The sequence below is a fragment of the Rutilus rutilus genome, assembly GCF_951802725.1.
Source record: "Rutilus rutilus genome assembly, chromosome: 2".
Lineage (NCBI taxonomy): Eukaryota > Metazoa > Chordata > Actinopteri > Cypriniformes > Leuciscidae > Rutilus > Rutilus rutilus.
Window position 1 is genome coordinate 51,479,637 of NC_140210.1, and position 16,590 is coordinate 51,496,226.

Genomic DNA, 16,590 nt, shown 5'->3' on the forward strand with positions numbered 1-16,590 from the left:
AACATATTATTTAGAGTGAAAAAACGACGAGAAAATCCCCAAAAAGTCAAAGGTACAAGACTGTGTACATATTTTCATTTCCGAGCGAAGGAACTACTCATCCCATAAAGCACCGCGCCTCACTGAAGTCGACTGAAGCCACAACCGCGAAAGAGCCTTTAGAGCGACTTTCAAATCTGACGACAGCCACGCGAACTTTTTCTTGTGCAGTTTATAGCAGTTCTTTCAGTAGTAATCGTGTGAATAATAGTGTTTTTTATAGGTATTGTGTATTGAATTTTATACTTATCATCGTGTATTTTATCGTGTATTTTATATTGTGTGCTTGTGTGAAAAGCGGTTAACGATAACGTTAGCAACATGGTGCAGTGCTTTGTACCTGACTGCAATCACCGCTCAGTGGTCAACACAGCGTTTTTTTTTTAATGATCTTCAGTCTTCACGGACTTTCGCAGGGTTTAACCAGACAGTTACACGAGCTCCACCAATCAGATGCATCACTGTGGGATTGTGGGATTGTTCAGGATTGTGGGTAATGAAGTACTTCTCCAAGACATCGCGAATAAAAGGCATTTATCCCAAAACAAGGTTAGTGCCCCATGAACTTTTGGCGGTTATATGAGCATATACAATCGCTTAGTACAGCCGTAGCTGGTTTTAAGTCTACCATGTATGGTTACGTTTTTATGGCTTATATCCCAACTGTCAATGCAGAAATTGTATTGAATTTTTACTTCCGGCACCGGCTGTGGGCGGGACTGTGATGCTCTATTGACAAATGATCAGCGTTTGTGTACATTTCTAAGCTTTTTGATTGGTTCTATGACAACGTGTAACACCATATTTGGAGAGCAGAGACGTTTCAGGGGATACCCGGGAAATGCTCAGAAGTAAGTAGAGGAGTTGAGAAAAGCAATATTCATTTCCAGCGAATTTAGTAAAACTTTGTAAACTTGAATAGGCATTTAAATACCTTTACTCAATTATCTGGACTACGAAACTTTAGGAGATTATTTTTGAATGTCTGTTCTTTGAAATTTAGCACAAAAAAATAAATAAAATAAAAAATATTATTTCATTGTTTTTCCACATAAACGGCCCATATCTTAAAATGGATTTCGCCAGATCGGGTCACAAATGATAAAAATCCATCCAGTGTATTTTTTTAAATCTCCTTATATGTTTTACACTCTCTGAAATCAAGTCGTTCGATTTTGTGACGTCACAAAATTGACGCCCCTCCCACGAATGTTGATTGACAGCAGCGTTTCAACACAGACCCGCCCTCGCTCGTGAGCGAGCTGTCTGTCATCACAGTGCATTGTTGATATGCTGGAGCAGAATGGCGTCTAAGCGATTGTGGTGTTCTTGGGTGTAATAACAAACACAGCAGTCATTTTGATGTTCCTAAATCCGAACCGCTGAAGACGCAGTGCCTGAGTTTGTTTTCGAAGGGAATATTCCCTACAATCAACGTCAATGCTTTCATGTTTGCGCGAATCATTTCACACACCAGACTGCTTTACAAACGAGGGTCAGTATAAAGCTGGATTTGCTAAGAAGCTGCTCCTGAAAAAAGGATCAGTACCAACTATTCGTGTTCTTGCTGCACCTCCAGAAGAAGAAGTGAGTGTAACATTTTATTAACCTTTATATTAATCTTTATATTAATCTTTGCAAATCGCTTGCTGCACGCTTCACGATGAATGCGGCTGTTTACACTCAGGGAACATTACGGCATGTTTTCTATGTACGACGTTCTCAATATAATTCATAATCCCACGTTTATAATGAACACCGCGTTATGGTTATTGTGTTATTGTGTTACAAGCGGTGTACGCACAGAACAGAGGGGCGGGGTGAGCAAAGCTCATTATCATTTAAAGACACATGCACTTAAACGGCGTGCTGAAAACAGAGCTGGTTTTGACCAGGTAAAATGAGTGTTTTCTTACAATACTAATGAGAATTTTTAATTAAAATATATTACAAACTTTTAATTTAGACCCTAAAGAATCATATTAGCTTGAACAAAAATGGCATTATATGACCCCTTTAATAAATGAGTTTACCACTGTGAACTGTTGCTTTATTAAAGGACTTGTGTGAGTAAATCATGCTCGGTAATATATAACAGTTTATTACATGGTTTTATCTTTATTCCTTTTTAAATAACACATTAAATTATAAAAAGCTACACAAGCCATTCAACCATCTGTTTTGAATGAGTGCTTTAGAGCGTGTATCAAACTGGCTTAAATTGTTTCAAACCACGTTTTGAAATTCTGATGATTTGACGCTAGAGGGCGATGAGCAAACACCTGATCTGAAAATGTTGTGGGTTTTTACGTCAAGTGTTTAAAAAAAAATGAAAACACCCAATATACAGATGTTTCATAGATACTATAAGATATAAACAATAATTACAATTACACAAATCCAACATAAATATTAGATAGGTACACTGGAAAAAATGATACTTTGGATTAAGTAATTTGTTACTGCTATTTTTTGGGGGGGATTTTCGTAAATTGTATTTATGATTTAGTTAAAACCATAAATTCTGATTTAATGTCAAACCAAAATTGTAATTTTTTCCAACTCAACTCAAGAGTGTTAAAGTTAATGAGATAATTAAGTGATTAATTTAGTGATGATTGAGCATTATTGAAGACACCTGATGTTAACAAGCAGAATCACTGAAGGAGAAAAATAACAAATTGTAAGTCACCATTATGGAGATCAGTGTTTGCTTTAGTTGGGCTCTTGACCCTTATATGTTTACTTAAAATTTTGTTTGTCTGCTGTTTGTTTGTTTATTGATTTATAACAGTCAGATGAACAAAGAGACAATGTGATCTGATGGTGTTGGTTATGTTTTGACATAATCATGTTGTGATCCAAAAAACAAAACTTATTGAGATAGTTTGGTTTAACTTGTTAACTACAGCAGCTCTGTGATTCTACAGCATATGATTTTCAGTATTTTTTCATATAATCCAAATATACACTGTTAGACCTTACCAGGTTTTTTTACAGTAAAATACTGTTGCCAGTAATTTACTGTTAATTGTACAGTTCTTTACTGCAATCTAAAGTATGCTACTGTAAAGGTGCACTAAAACTCTCGTTAACTAATTTCACTTGTAGAAACCGACTGCCTTAAATTGACCAACTATCATTTAAACGTATTAACTAAAATGTATAAAGCATTACTAACATGAGAAAAGTATTACTGTGAACTTATTTCATTTGAAACCACAACAAAAAAATTGTAAATAAAGAGATTTCTACTGGACCAGCAACTACACAGTCACTGCTTTTTAAATAAAGCAACATACAGCATATCAACAACGTTTCTAGATCTTCTCCTGGACTGAAGCACAGGCTCTACTCTTCTGCACAATGGTGACCCAAAAAACAAGATTTTACAGTAAACTACTGGCAACAGTGTTTCAAACCTGTTTCATAACTTACAGTTTATTACTGTTAAAATACATTTTGTGGGTGTGTCGTTTTATCTTGCACTGTTAACCCTTTCAACCCCACAGGAAAATCCACACTACCAAGAGTAAAAAGTAACATTGAGACAGTGTTGCAGTGAGATAATTAAGGGAATATGTAAGTGATTGTTGAGCATTAGTGATGAACACCTGCTGTTAGAACAGAAAATCGAGAAACACAAGACCTACAACTGACTTCCAGCCATTACACATTTTTACACTTATTGTTACCCAGTATGACTTTATTTCTGTCATACATCTACAGAAGTTGTTATTGAGATGTTTCATTGAAAATATTTGGTTTGAAGTTACCATTATAGAGATCAGTGCTTTCTTTAGTTGGGATGCTGATAAGTGCTACACTGTAAAAAAGAATACATTGATTTAATTGATATCTAATTAATAAAAATGAGGCAACAGATTACAAGCAATATTATTAATTAAATTTAACAAATTAGAATTGAGTAATAATTAATCAAATGAATTCCTTAAAAGTTAACCATTTAAAATGAGTAAAATGTACAAAAATATCTTTTATTGCCAACATTGAAGACACCTGGTGTTAACAAGCAGAATCACTGAAGGAGAAAACCATAATTAAAGTCACCATTGTGGAGATCAGTGTGTGTTTTAGTTGGGCTCTTGACCCTTAAATTATTAACTTTAAGTTTTTAAGCTGGCTGTTATAACAGCCAGATGAACAAAGAGAAAAGATGATCTGATGGTGTTGGTTGTGATTTAACATAATCATTATTTCACAATCATTAGACCTGAATCACTGAACCTTATATAGAGTCCAATTTATGAGTTAAGTTAACTTTATTAATTATAGCAGTATAATATTTTTAGCCTTTTCAATGAAATCCAAATGATCAAATCAATAATAAAAAATAAATAAATGTGTTTTTTTGTTTGTTTTTTTAGGCACAAACACACATAAAGATTTTGCGTATGAATCTCAGCAATGGTGATGAACAGATCACCTCTGAACATAAGCTCATTATTTATTCATGCAGCAATGCATGATGGGAGCCATGAATGAGTTTTGATTGGTGGAACCCAGAATGCACTGCAACATGCTTTATAAATGTCACCATTGTTGAGATTCACAGGCTGATTATTGATGTCTGTGTGTTTCTTTTTATGTAAGAGAAACTTTTTAGAAATTATTTGCCTTACATTGTAAAAGTTAAAAAATATTATGCCGTACAAGGGCAGTGCTGCTATAATTAATATAGTTCACCTAACTCATAAATTGGACTCTATGAGTTCAGTGATTCAAGTCAAATGATTGTGAAATAATGATTGTTAAAACACAACCAACGCCATTACATCACCTTTTCTATTTGTTCATCTGGCTGTTATAGCTCATATACAGCAGCCGAACAAAACTTAAAGTTAATAATTTAAGGTCAAGAGCCCAACTAAAACACACACTGATCACCATAATGGTGACTTTAATTATGGTTTTCTCCTTCAGTGATTCTGCTTGTTAACACCAGGTGTCTTCAATGTTGGCAATAAAATATATTTTGTACATTTTACTCATTTTAAATGGCTACCTTTAAAGGAATTCATTTGATTAATTATTACTCAATTCTAATTTGTTAAATTTAATTAATAATATTGCTTGTAATCTTTTGCCTCATTTTTATTAATTAGATATCAATAAAATGAATGTATTCTTTTTTACAGTGTAAAGCATTAATGTTTCTTTTGATGCTTGAGCTGTTTTTGTGTAAGTCACACTAGTGCACACACACAGTTTATGAATGATTGTGGTTATAATGATTATGATGACAAAATCATCATATTGCCTGTTCATTCACTAAGGAAATTCATTCTCACTCATTCAGAGTTTAATCCTCAATCAAAAGTGTTACATTACCACCACCGTGAAACCACAGCAATAAATTACAATGACTCATTTTTTTTAACACATCATGCATAAACCAGAGAAACAGAGCTACACTGTCTATTAGAAACACAGAGATATCACAATTTAGCACATAAATCTCAACAATGGTGGCAATTTTTTATTTATGCAGCAGTGCATGCTGGGAGCTTTATATTATCCTGGAACCCAGCATGCACTGCGACATGAAACTTTTGATTGTCACCATTGTTGAGATTCATGTGCTGATTGTTGATGTCTGTGTGTGTCTGAATCAAGCAGGAGCTCAAAATGTTTTAATGCACTATATGATTACGATACGCTTCAGAAATATTGATTTCATGTTGTAGATTCACAGATATATGCTAAATATGAAATACCCATAAATTCAAAAAAATATATACAGGAAAGATCAGATAATCAGACCTGTCCAGGATGGTTGTGATATCATCACAAAAGCCAAAAACACCTGATCATCTACCTCTTGGCTCTTTCTTGCCATAAAAAAATGCGATTTTAAACTCACTGTTACAGCAGTCAGAGAGAGATGAATGGTAAGAGTTCAAGAGACAAGAGACCAACTAAAGCAAATACTGATCTCCATCATGGTGACAACAAACTTTATTATAAACTAAATCTCTGTTAATTCTCAACAAGAACTTTTGTACATGTATGATAGAAATAATGTTAAACTGGTTTGTAAACTGGTTTTACACTCAGTGTTTCTGGAAGTCAGTTGTAGTTTTTGTGTTTCTCTTTTTTTCTGTTCTTGTTTCTCAGTCCTTCAGTGATTCTGCTTATCAGGTGTTCATCAGTGTCTCAATTCACTCACTTCTTTACATTCAAGTGGACTATATTAGTGAACTAATGTAGAGAATAGTGAATGAGGATATAGGGTGTGAATTGGAAAACTGAGTGTCGACTTTGAGCACTGTTGATTTACAGTATATTCCTGTATTCTAGTTTTGTTTTCTACGGTATATTACTGTTTTAATGGAAAATGGTATTATATTGTCAGAATTTGGCCTTTTTTTACAGCAAGGGTTAACAGTGTATAATATTTTTATATAATTAATTTAAACTGCAAAGGTAAAGCATAAATAAAAATGATTGTGACGTGAAGGGAATAGAGAGAATTGAGATGTCCTTCAAGATGCTGAGTTTGATCAGTTTCTGGGTCACAGGCTGGAGGACGGAGGAGCGAGGAAAAGAAGTAGCATCAAAATTGAGTATTGAGAAGCACCCATAAACTTTCCCTCGATTCCTCCGTCTTCATTTTCTTTCCTTGCAACCTTCCCTCACATCCTACAGAGGGATGTGTTTTAGCCTTTAACAGTGAAAAATTAAACTGGGATGTTTGCTGAAATTGTCCAATAATAACCAACTGCAGCCTTTCCTAGAACATTTTCCACCAGCCGTCTCTGATAAATACTTTTACCTGACATCTGTAGATCCTCCAGTGAAACCTGTGATCTCCATCAGTCCATCTGGTGTAATAGTGGAGGGAGATTCAGTGACTCTGAACTGCATCAGTGACTCAAACCCTCCTGCAGAAATCAGCTGGATTAAAGGAGGAACGATTGTAGGATCTGGAAGAATCTTCAACATCTCAAAGATCAGCTCTGATGACAGTGGAGAATACAAGTGCAAGTCCATCTATGAACATGGAGAGAAATACTCTGATACTGTGACTTTAAACGTCATGTGTGAGTTAATGATGGTTCAGTCACTGTGACATTAAATCCTCGAAACATCTGTGATGTCAAGTTTAATATGATTGTTAATGATATCAATATTTCTCTGTGTTAGATCCTCCCAGGAGCGTCTCAGTGTCCATCAGTCCATCTGGTGTAATAGTGGAGGGAGATTCAGTGACTCTGAACTGCATCAGTGACTCAAACCCTCCTGCAGAAATCAGCTGGTTTAAAGGAAAAAGGAATATTTTGCAATCTGGTGAAACCTACAGCATCACTAATATTAAGTCTGAGGCCAGCGGAGACTATCATTGCTCTGCTAGAAACAATCATGGATCTCAGACTTCTGCTGCTGTGAATGTGAATATCATGTGTAAGTCTGCCTTTATCTTTAGCAGTTCTGGAAGATTATTTGTGCAATAATTTGTCTCACTGCATGTATTTTTTACACTTGTTGTCTTTGTAGATCCTCCAAAGAGCGTCTCAGTGTCCATCAGTCCATCTGGTGTAATAGTGGAGGGAGATTCAGTGACTCTGAACTGCATCAGTGACTCAAACCCTCCTGCAGAAATCAGCTGGATTAAAGGAGGAACGATTGTAGGATCTGGAAGAATCTTCAGCATCTCAAAGATCAGCTCTAATGACAGTGGAGAATACAAGTGCTGGTCCATCAATGAACATGGAGAGAAATACTCTGATGCTGTGACTTTAAACGTCATGTGTGAGTTAATGATCGTTTACACATTGTTCAAAAACTTCAAATTCATAATTTTCTAATATTTATTGTGAGTCTCAGCGATCAGACGCTGTAACTGTCACAGGTGAAGCTTTTATTAACACACTCCTGTATCTTCACATCATTCATCAGTTTGGAGAGTTAATCATGATGATCTTCCTCTTTCAGTTCATCATGTTGCTGGTAGGAATGTGATTGTGATCACAGCGGCATCTGGAGGATTAGTCTTCATTATCATCTTCATCATCATCTTCATCCTGTTTATAATGTGAGCTCAATAAACAAACTGCAGTAATTGTATGAATTCACTTTTGGTCTGATGTAGGAAATGGCTAATTTGTGTTTTTAATTATTAGTAATCTTTAAAATAAATCCATATGCTGCTAATGTCTTTCATTATAACAGAAAGAAACGAAGGAGTGTTAAATCTGAAGATCGCACAGTGAAACAGGTAAATCATCTAAACATGACTTCACAAAAGCAGAGAATGAATCGATCAGCCGTTATCTGTGTTTCAGACTGTAAATGTACAAAGTGACAGGATTCAAACCTTCCCAATCCAGCGGTAACCAGTTTGTACTATAATATAAGAAAATGATGAAATAAAGCTGATTTTAGTGGGCAGTTGTGAATGGCCTTGGCCGTGAAGATTTTAGTGAATTTAACCAATCTGCTTAAGTTTTTAATTATAATTTACTGTTAAATTTATGATGACTCAAGCCATTAAGGGTTTTGTACAAGATACATGACCAATCAGAGATTACTTCATTCACATGCAATCATTTCTCATTGATTTATATTTTATCTGGTCAAAAAACATGGTCTAATCTTTCGAAATTCATGTTAGTTTATTTTGTTAATTTTATATAGCTTTTACTTACATGAAACATGGAGTAAAATATTTATTCGGGAATCATCTCAGATGAAGGATGTTTTCGGCATTTTTCATTACCGCAGCAAACACTCACACTTCTGTGCACCTTATCGCCTCAGTTGAATGGAAAAGTTTTTCATATTAATAATGTTATATTATTGACTGTAGTAGCTCTATGAGTCTACAACATGTGATCCATCAGTGTTGTGAGAATCTGAAGAATTTTAAAACATTGTCTGAAACATCTTTCAGACACACTCAGAATCTCAGCAACGGTGATGATAAAAGTGCAGTGCATGATGGGAGCATTCAATCAAAACTCATCAAAATCTCCCAGCATGCACTGCAGCATGAATAAATTATGCTGAATTGCCTTAGTATTTTCTTTTATTATTATATCTGCTTTTATTTTTGCTGTTGTTTTTGTTGTAACTTTTTCGTAGCTTGTTTTGTGATGCTCAGAGTTTTATCTGATTATTTTGTTGATTGTCACCGTTGTTGAGATTCATACGCTGATTCTTGATGTCTGTGTTGGTCTACATCATACAGTAGTTTTCTATACACCATGTGTTTTTAAAGTTCTTAAGATTACTTCTTTGTCACTGCTGGCTCACATGCGGTAATGACACATAACTATTACACTCAAAACTGAGTAATATATTAGTAATAAATGTAATAAAAGGTAAGACTCTATGACATCAGTTAATCAGGCCACTACATGACGATTATGTCAACATCAATAAATAGCCATCAACACCTGATCACATTTTCTCTCTGATTTTCATATCCTAATGATTGTGTTTTATAAACACAGTTAAAGCAGTCAGAGAAAATCTGACGTTAGAAAGTCAAGGGTCAAACACTGATCTCCATAATGGTGACTTCAAACTTTATTATTTTCAATAAAACATCAACTTCTAAACCTGTGTGTGATGAGGTTCAGTATTTGTAAGTGTGGGAAGGAAGAAGACAGGGGTCGGTGTGACTGGGACTCTCGTTTTATTTCTCATATACTCAGAACAAAATAAAGGTGCGCACACAGCGCGTTCACCGTGACAAGCACAGCATACACAAAACACTATTTCAAAGTCTCTTTAGACGATCTCTTCTCGGCAGCAGCACACGAGGTCCCAGTCCAGCTCTCTCTCTCTCTCTCTCTCTCTCTCTCTCTCGTTTGCGCTGGTTTATATCCGGTCTCTCCACGCCAATTACTGCAATCAGACACAGGTGTTCATCATCCGCACTTGACCTGCTTACTCACCTCCTCTCTCTCCCGCTACAGACTTCGCAAAACCACGCCCCCCTCGCCACACTCTGCTAATTCTCAGTAATAGCTTTTATGACAAATTGGTTTGTAATACAATATTTTTAAATTACAGGCAACCACAGCTGGCAGTTTTTTTTTTATTTATTTATTTTTTACTAAAGTTCAATGCCATAAAACCTAAAATATTACTGCCGTATTTTTTTACGGTAAAGCACTTGCATCCAGCTGCCAGTTTTTTACTTCAACTTCAACTTCAACTTTTATTTATTTATATAGCACATTTAATAGCAACGTTGTTGCCCAAAGTGCTTCACAGTTAACTAAAACAGTAAGACATTCATATATAAAAACAAATATGAAAATAAGACCACACACTCTTGAACATATCCTTACTGTAAACTTTAGTTCAATGCCGTAAAACACAAATATTTCTAGCGTATTTTTACGGTAAAGTACAAGCAACCACAGCTGCCAGTTTTTTACCGTAAATTTTTGTTCAATGATGTAAAACATTACAATTGCTGCTGTATTTTTTACGTTAAATGCAACGGTAAGGTTTATTTTTATTTTTTTTACAGTGTACTTCCAAAATCTGTACAATTAACAGTTTTACTGTAAAATTATGTGAAATGTCCCGTGAGAGCTATTGCAGTTTTTCACTGTATATAGTAAGGGTATCTCTGCAATTAACATGTCTTTTCCGTTGCTTTTTTACAGTTTTTTACAGCTAAAATTACGAACATATGAAAAAGCCCTTTACTTTGAACATTGTCAGGGAACTTTTTTGATAGTGTTTTCATAAAATTGTGTATGTTCCAAAGTTTATCATTGATCATGTTTTTAAAAATGTATATTTATTATTGTGATATTTTGTGATGTAAGACCTTCTGTCTCTCCTGTAGATCTCTGATCCCAATGAAGACACATATGCAGCTCTTGATCTCAAGTCCACGACCTCTGACCTGTACGACACACTCACAGTAAGTGAGACGTCAAAGTCAGATAATCCATCACTGATGATCACATGACCGATCTCTCGCTCTTTCACACAGACCGTTGATCGCAGACCTCCTGAAGACTCTTGATCCTCAGAGCTTTTCTAAACATGAGAATCCATCAGTAAGTGTCAGAACCTGCAGCTCTTCTCAATATAATCAATACAACTCTCTTCAGTATAGTGTGATTGTTTTATGTATCTTGTGAAAGGTTTTATAATGTTGTTGATGAACTTCAGTCAGTCTTTCTTCATCTTATTGTTTGTTCAGATCAACAGGAAGATTCTGCAGTGAGAGGCGGAGCACAAATGAACCAATCCTGAGCTCTGTGGGCGGAGCCACTGATGATTGACAGGGGTCATCAGTGATGAGTCACAAGAGATTAATTTCTGTATAGTTTAAGAAACATGATGTAACAGTGGAATTAAATGAAAGTTAAAAGCTGGTGAATTGTTATTGTCTAAATATATGTTAAAATTAAGTCAAAACACCTAAAGTGATGTTCATTTGTGGCAAACAATCTATGCTTTCTCATTTTACAACATTTTCCTGCTTTTAAATCATAATTGATCATTTTATTATGATAATGGAATTCATTCACAATGGAAAATGTTTCTTTTTTTCTTTTTTTTTTGTGCTCTCAAAGTGCTCAATATAATCAGCTTCTGTTATTCTGTCTTTTGTGTTCCTGTAACTCTCCCTTTAAATGTTTTTAAGTTTTTAAGTTGTATTTGTGATCATCTCGTATATACTTGTACAAACCTTAAGGGCTCATAGATCCTGCAGTATTGATATATATATATATATATCGATTCTCACAAGCTACTTATTTGTTATTAATTCTATTAAAAAATATCAATATTAAAATTGTTAATGACAAAACATGAGTTTCTACATCAATTGTATTTGTTTTCAATACTTTTTTTTTTTGTTTTCTCCAAAAGGAGTTTGTTGGTGTGATATGCCTTTAAGTCTATTTTTTTTTTTTTCTAAAAATAATTACAAAAATCACATACCAATTTAAGAAATAACTGTTTTTGACACTGGCATTGTTAAAACTGTAAGAAAAAGTATTGGTATCGGATCAAAATAAAAAAGTTTGTAATCGCCCATCCCTAACAATCCCTCAAACTGCCACCAGAGGTCACATCTCCTGCGTCTGACATCAACCTCGATGAGCCTCACCTGTAAATCACTATCATTCATCTTCATTCTTCAACAAAGAAAAAGATCATCATTTTTCTTTAGTTTTAGTCTTATTGTTGTCTTGTTGAAGGAGAGGAATTTACAGTTAAAGACCAGGACCAGATATGATGAATGAAGACCAGGAGTCAGAAGTGCAGTCAACTGATGAAAGTTTTCCTGAAGAAAGTTTGCAGTTTCATCAGCAGAATCAGCTTCAATACTCAGACAGGAGTTCGTAGGCCGTTCTGCTGTACATTCCCAGTTTCACACCAATTATCCTCTCACACAATCATGAAGCTACGTCATTATTTCAGGTTGAATGATTCTGATTGGCTAAAAAATAGATACATTTAGAAAATATCCACACATGGACTGATAAAGCATATCTCCATCAGTTATACAGCTGACACCAGGACCCTGAGTTAGTGACTCTCCTGGGTCACAGGACTGCGTTTCGAGGCTCCAGCTAGTCGAGAACAACAAGTTATTTCGTCTCCCAAGGCAGTCCCTCCAGAAAAACGCGATTATGTCATCACATAATTCAATGCATAATCAGCCAATGTCCGCATATTTATGCGGGGGCCGTCTTTTTTCAAATACGCAGCACTTTCGCCGCATAAATTGCCGATATCCAATAGCGAAATATGCTGTGGGGCTTGCATGATTTCATAATTTTCATTGCAAAACCGTCACATATATCTTAGCAGAAAGTTGAAAAATGTTGCGTTTACTTCACACAAGAGCAGCCTTTTTTTTTTTTTTTTTTTTTTCATATAGTGCCGGCCTTCAACAGTTACTGAGGGTTTGCTCACAATGTGGCTCAGACTTTGACATTAAATATAACGCAAAGCAGATAATATTATGATTGTTAGGAGAAGGGAAGACATGAAACTGTCATTTCCTGATTTCTCTCTGGTATTGTCCTTATAAAAGAATGGCTTTTTGATTGTTTGGATTTATTTACAACACAACATAATCCAAAGATATACAACAAAGGACAAAAAATCACATTATTTAACACACTAATCTAAAGACAGAGACTTGAACAGTCACACACCTTTGTGCCATTCATGAAACATACCTGTCATTTCCATGGTGTTTGATTATTCATTTCACCCTGGTCATGTACAGAGACTCATGTGAATGTTGAAGTCAGCAGGACTCATCAGTGGCATCTGGGCCCTGTAAAAAAAACAAACAAATTAAACAACTGTGAACATGCTGATATCAAGAGAAACTATAGGGCGGCACGATTTTGGGAATACATTTTAGATTTTTCTGGTTAAAATTGTGATTTAAAAAGTACAAAATACACACACATGCACACACACACATATATTATATATATATATATATATAATATATGGCGGGGTGGTGTGGCGCAATGGATAAGACACATGCCTTTGGTGTGAGAGACCCGGGTTCGAATCCACTGTGAGACACCAATGTGTCTCTGAGCAATACACTTAACCCCTAGTTGCTCCAGAGGCGTGCGACCTCTGACATATATAGCAATTGTAAGTCGCTTTGGATAAAAGCGTCCGCTAAATGAATAAATGTAAATATATATATTCTGACTTCTGATATAGGCTATACAATATTATCAGCTTCTGTTATTCTGTCTTTGGTGTTCCTGTGACTTTCCCTTTAAGAGATCAGTTTTATTAGTGATGCGCTCACACCTTATTCTGCTCTAAACAATGCGCGCTGCCATGACGACGACTCCGGTTGCCTACTTCCGCTTCATAGCTCTCGACCTGTACTAGCAGCGAGAGAATGAGTTCAGGCTCCACACACATGTGCTGTTGTTGGTTGTTTTAACAATTCAAAGAAGATTTCAAACTTTTTACTGAGTGTTTCGAGCATAAGATAAGAAGGAGAGAATGCCCATGTCCGGTTCCGTATCAGATACGTTCAATGCCAGAGAGTAAATGTTTAGAGTGGTTAACTGTTAGCTGTTAAAACTGAAGCATCCACTGAAAACACACTCCCTTTACACATCTACATAAATTGCTCCTGTATATTTCATATTGACACTCGCTGCTTTTTGTCATTTCTTACTGTTTATATTTACTCTACACCAGCAGTCTCAGTCCGGCTGTTAGTGTGGAGATTACTGCAGCATTAAGGTCAGGTTTAGTGGTGGGGTTGGGTATTCATTATGCAGGAGCTTATAGTTATTGTGAAGTTAGGGTTAGTGGTTTTGGCAAACCTGCATCCTTAGCCGAAAAAAGGTGTAACGCTAGCTAACGCTGTGCTACGCTGGGAAGGAGACCAGAGGCCATTTTCTTAATTGATATCAATGGAGGAGAGGCTTCATAACACTGAATTAATTCAATTCAATACATTTATTGCCATGTCAACAAGTTGATAGGAATTTGTCTTGGTACAACTCTCAGACATGAATAACTTAAAAAGACAAACATCATAATACAGAAAAAACAGACAATGTTCACCAACAATACCCAGCAAACACTAGGACATTAGACCAAAACCCCGCAGAAAAAAGACAATACCCCTCGGCAGAAAGAGTGCACAGTGCATACAGTTAATAGAGTGCTGCTAGCAGTCAGTGCAAGTTCAGATGTCTGATAGCCAGAGGGTAAGTGCTGTCTCTGAAACGTGATGTGGACGTCTTAATGCTCCTATATCTTCTTCCTGATGGAAGAAGATTAAAGAGATGGTGAGCAGGGTGAGAGTGGTCCGCTATGATGTTTTTAGCCTTTCGGATTATTCTGGAAGAGAAAAGTGAAGAAAGTGAGGGGAGACTACAGCCTATAATTTTTGATGCTCTGCGTACTACTCTTTCCATCCTAGTTTTGTCCTGAGCGGTTGTGTGACCGAACCAGACAAGCATGGAAAAAGTAAGCATGCTTTCAATAGTTGACCTATAAAAGTGGGTCATGGCAACTCGGCTGACTCTAAACTTTTGGAGCTGCTGCAGAAAGTGGAGTCGCTGGTGAGCTTTACTGATCTTAAAATTAGTGTTGAGCTCCCATGATAAGGATTCCTGGATTGTGGTCCCAAGGAACTGGAAGGAAGTGACCCTCTCCACCTCCACCCCATTAATGGAAAGCGTAGGGAGGGGACTAGGGGTCCTTCTAAAATCCACTACCAGTTCCTTGGTTTTTGAGATGTTAAGAATCAGGTTATAGCTTTCGCACCATTTCACCAGCCCCTCCACTTCTCTGCGGTAGTCAGACTCATCACTGTTAGTAATAAGACCAACTACAGAGGTATCGTCAGCAAACTTAATCAACAAGACTGAACTGGTGTGTGATTGACAGAATTGTGTGTATAAAGAGTACAGAAGTGGAGAAAGGACGCAGCCCTGAGGGGCGCCAGTGTTCAAAACCTTTGACTGTGAGACGTAATCACCCATTTTAACCACCTGCTTCCTATCACATAGAAAGTTGAAAATCCATTTGCAAAGTGATGTACTAACACCTAGCTCCTGTAAAGTGTTGATAAGCTTTACAGGAACGATGGTGTTAAACGCAGAGCTAAAATCCACGAAGAGGACACGTACATATGTAGATTTTAACTCCAGATGTTGAAGAATAGAATGCAAACAGAGTGAAACTGCATCATCAACACTCCTATTTGCTCTATAAGCAAATTGGTGGGGGTCAAGTGAAATACTGGACAGGTGTTTACATATCAAACGCTCAAACACTTTCATAATGACAGAAGTTAAGGCCACAGGCCTATAATCATTAAGACACGAGATTCTGTTTTTCTTTGGAACTGGAATGATCACTGCAGATTTAAAACAAGCAGGCACAATACCAAGTTGGAGAGACCAGTTAAAGATAAAAGTGAGGACAGATGTTAATTGATCAGCACAGTGTCTTAAAGTGGCAGTCATTATGCCATCAGGCCCCGCCGCCTTCCTGATATTCTGCTGACGGAGCAAGATTCTTACATCATGCTCAGAGATAATGGGTGGAAGGTCCCCCTGCTCTCTGTAGCAGGGGGGGTGGGGCAGGTGATTTCCACTGTCAAAACGACAGTAGAAGTCATTAAGCCTCCCAGGAAGAGAGGGGTCATTAACTGGAGCATGGTGTTTGATCTTATAGTCAGTAATGTCCTGCAGCCCCCGCCAGACACCTTTGATGTCATTTGCATATAGTTTATTTTCAAGCTTAGCTTTATAGGAAGCTTTAGATTTCAACACAGCTCGCTGAAATTCATATTTCAGTAATTTGTATTGTACCATATCACCACTCTTAAAAGCAGCCTGTTTTTTCTTACATAGCACTCTCACTACATTATTGAACCAGGGCTTACTGTTATTAAATACATAAACAGCTCTTACAGGAATACAGACATTCTCACAGAATTGAATATAGGATGTGACGGTATCAGTAAAGATGTTAATATCCTGACCATCAGACCAAAAATTACTCCATACCGTGGAGTCTAAGCAGTCCTGTAATGAG

The 16,590-nt window shown here is 36.4% G+C and overlaps 1 protein-coding gene and 1 long non-coding RNA gene across 2 annotated transcripts in view; both read left to right on the top strand.

Annotated features, from left to right (window-relative positions):
* The window catches only part of LOC311286519 (cell adhesion molecule CEACAM5-like), a gene marked incomplete at both ends in the record, with an annotated part of 98,022 nt that overhangs the window by 50,596 nt on the left and 30,836 nt on the right, over positions 1-16,590 (top strand). The window contains 2 exons of the mRNA XM_084402729.1: positions 7,207-7,464; positions 7,558-7,812. Of these exons, the coding sequence (XP_084258855.1) occupies positions 7,207-7,464; positions 7,558-7,812 (513 nt within the window). The remainder of the gene's footprint in view (positions 1-7,206; positions 7,465-7,557; positions 7,813-16,590) is intronic.
* Positions 10,883-11,743, top strand: LOC311283859. The gene is made up of 3 exons (XR_014626126.1): positions 10,883-10,948; positions 11,021-11,087; positions 11,234-11,743. It is a non-coding gene; the product is annotated as an uncharacterized lncRNA (long non-coding RNA).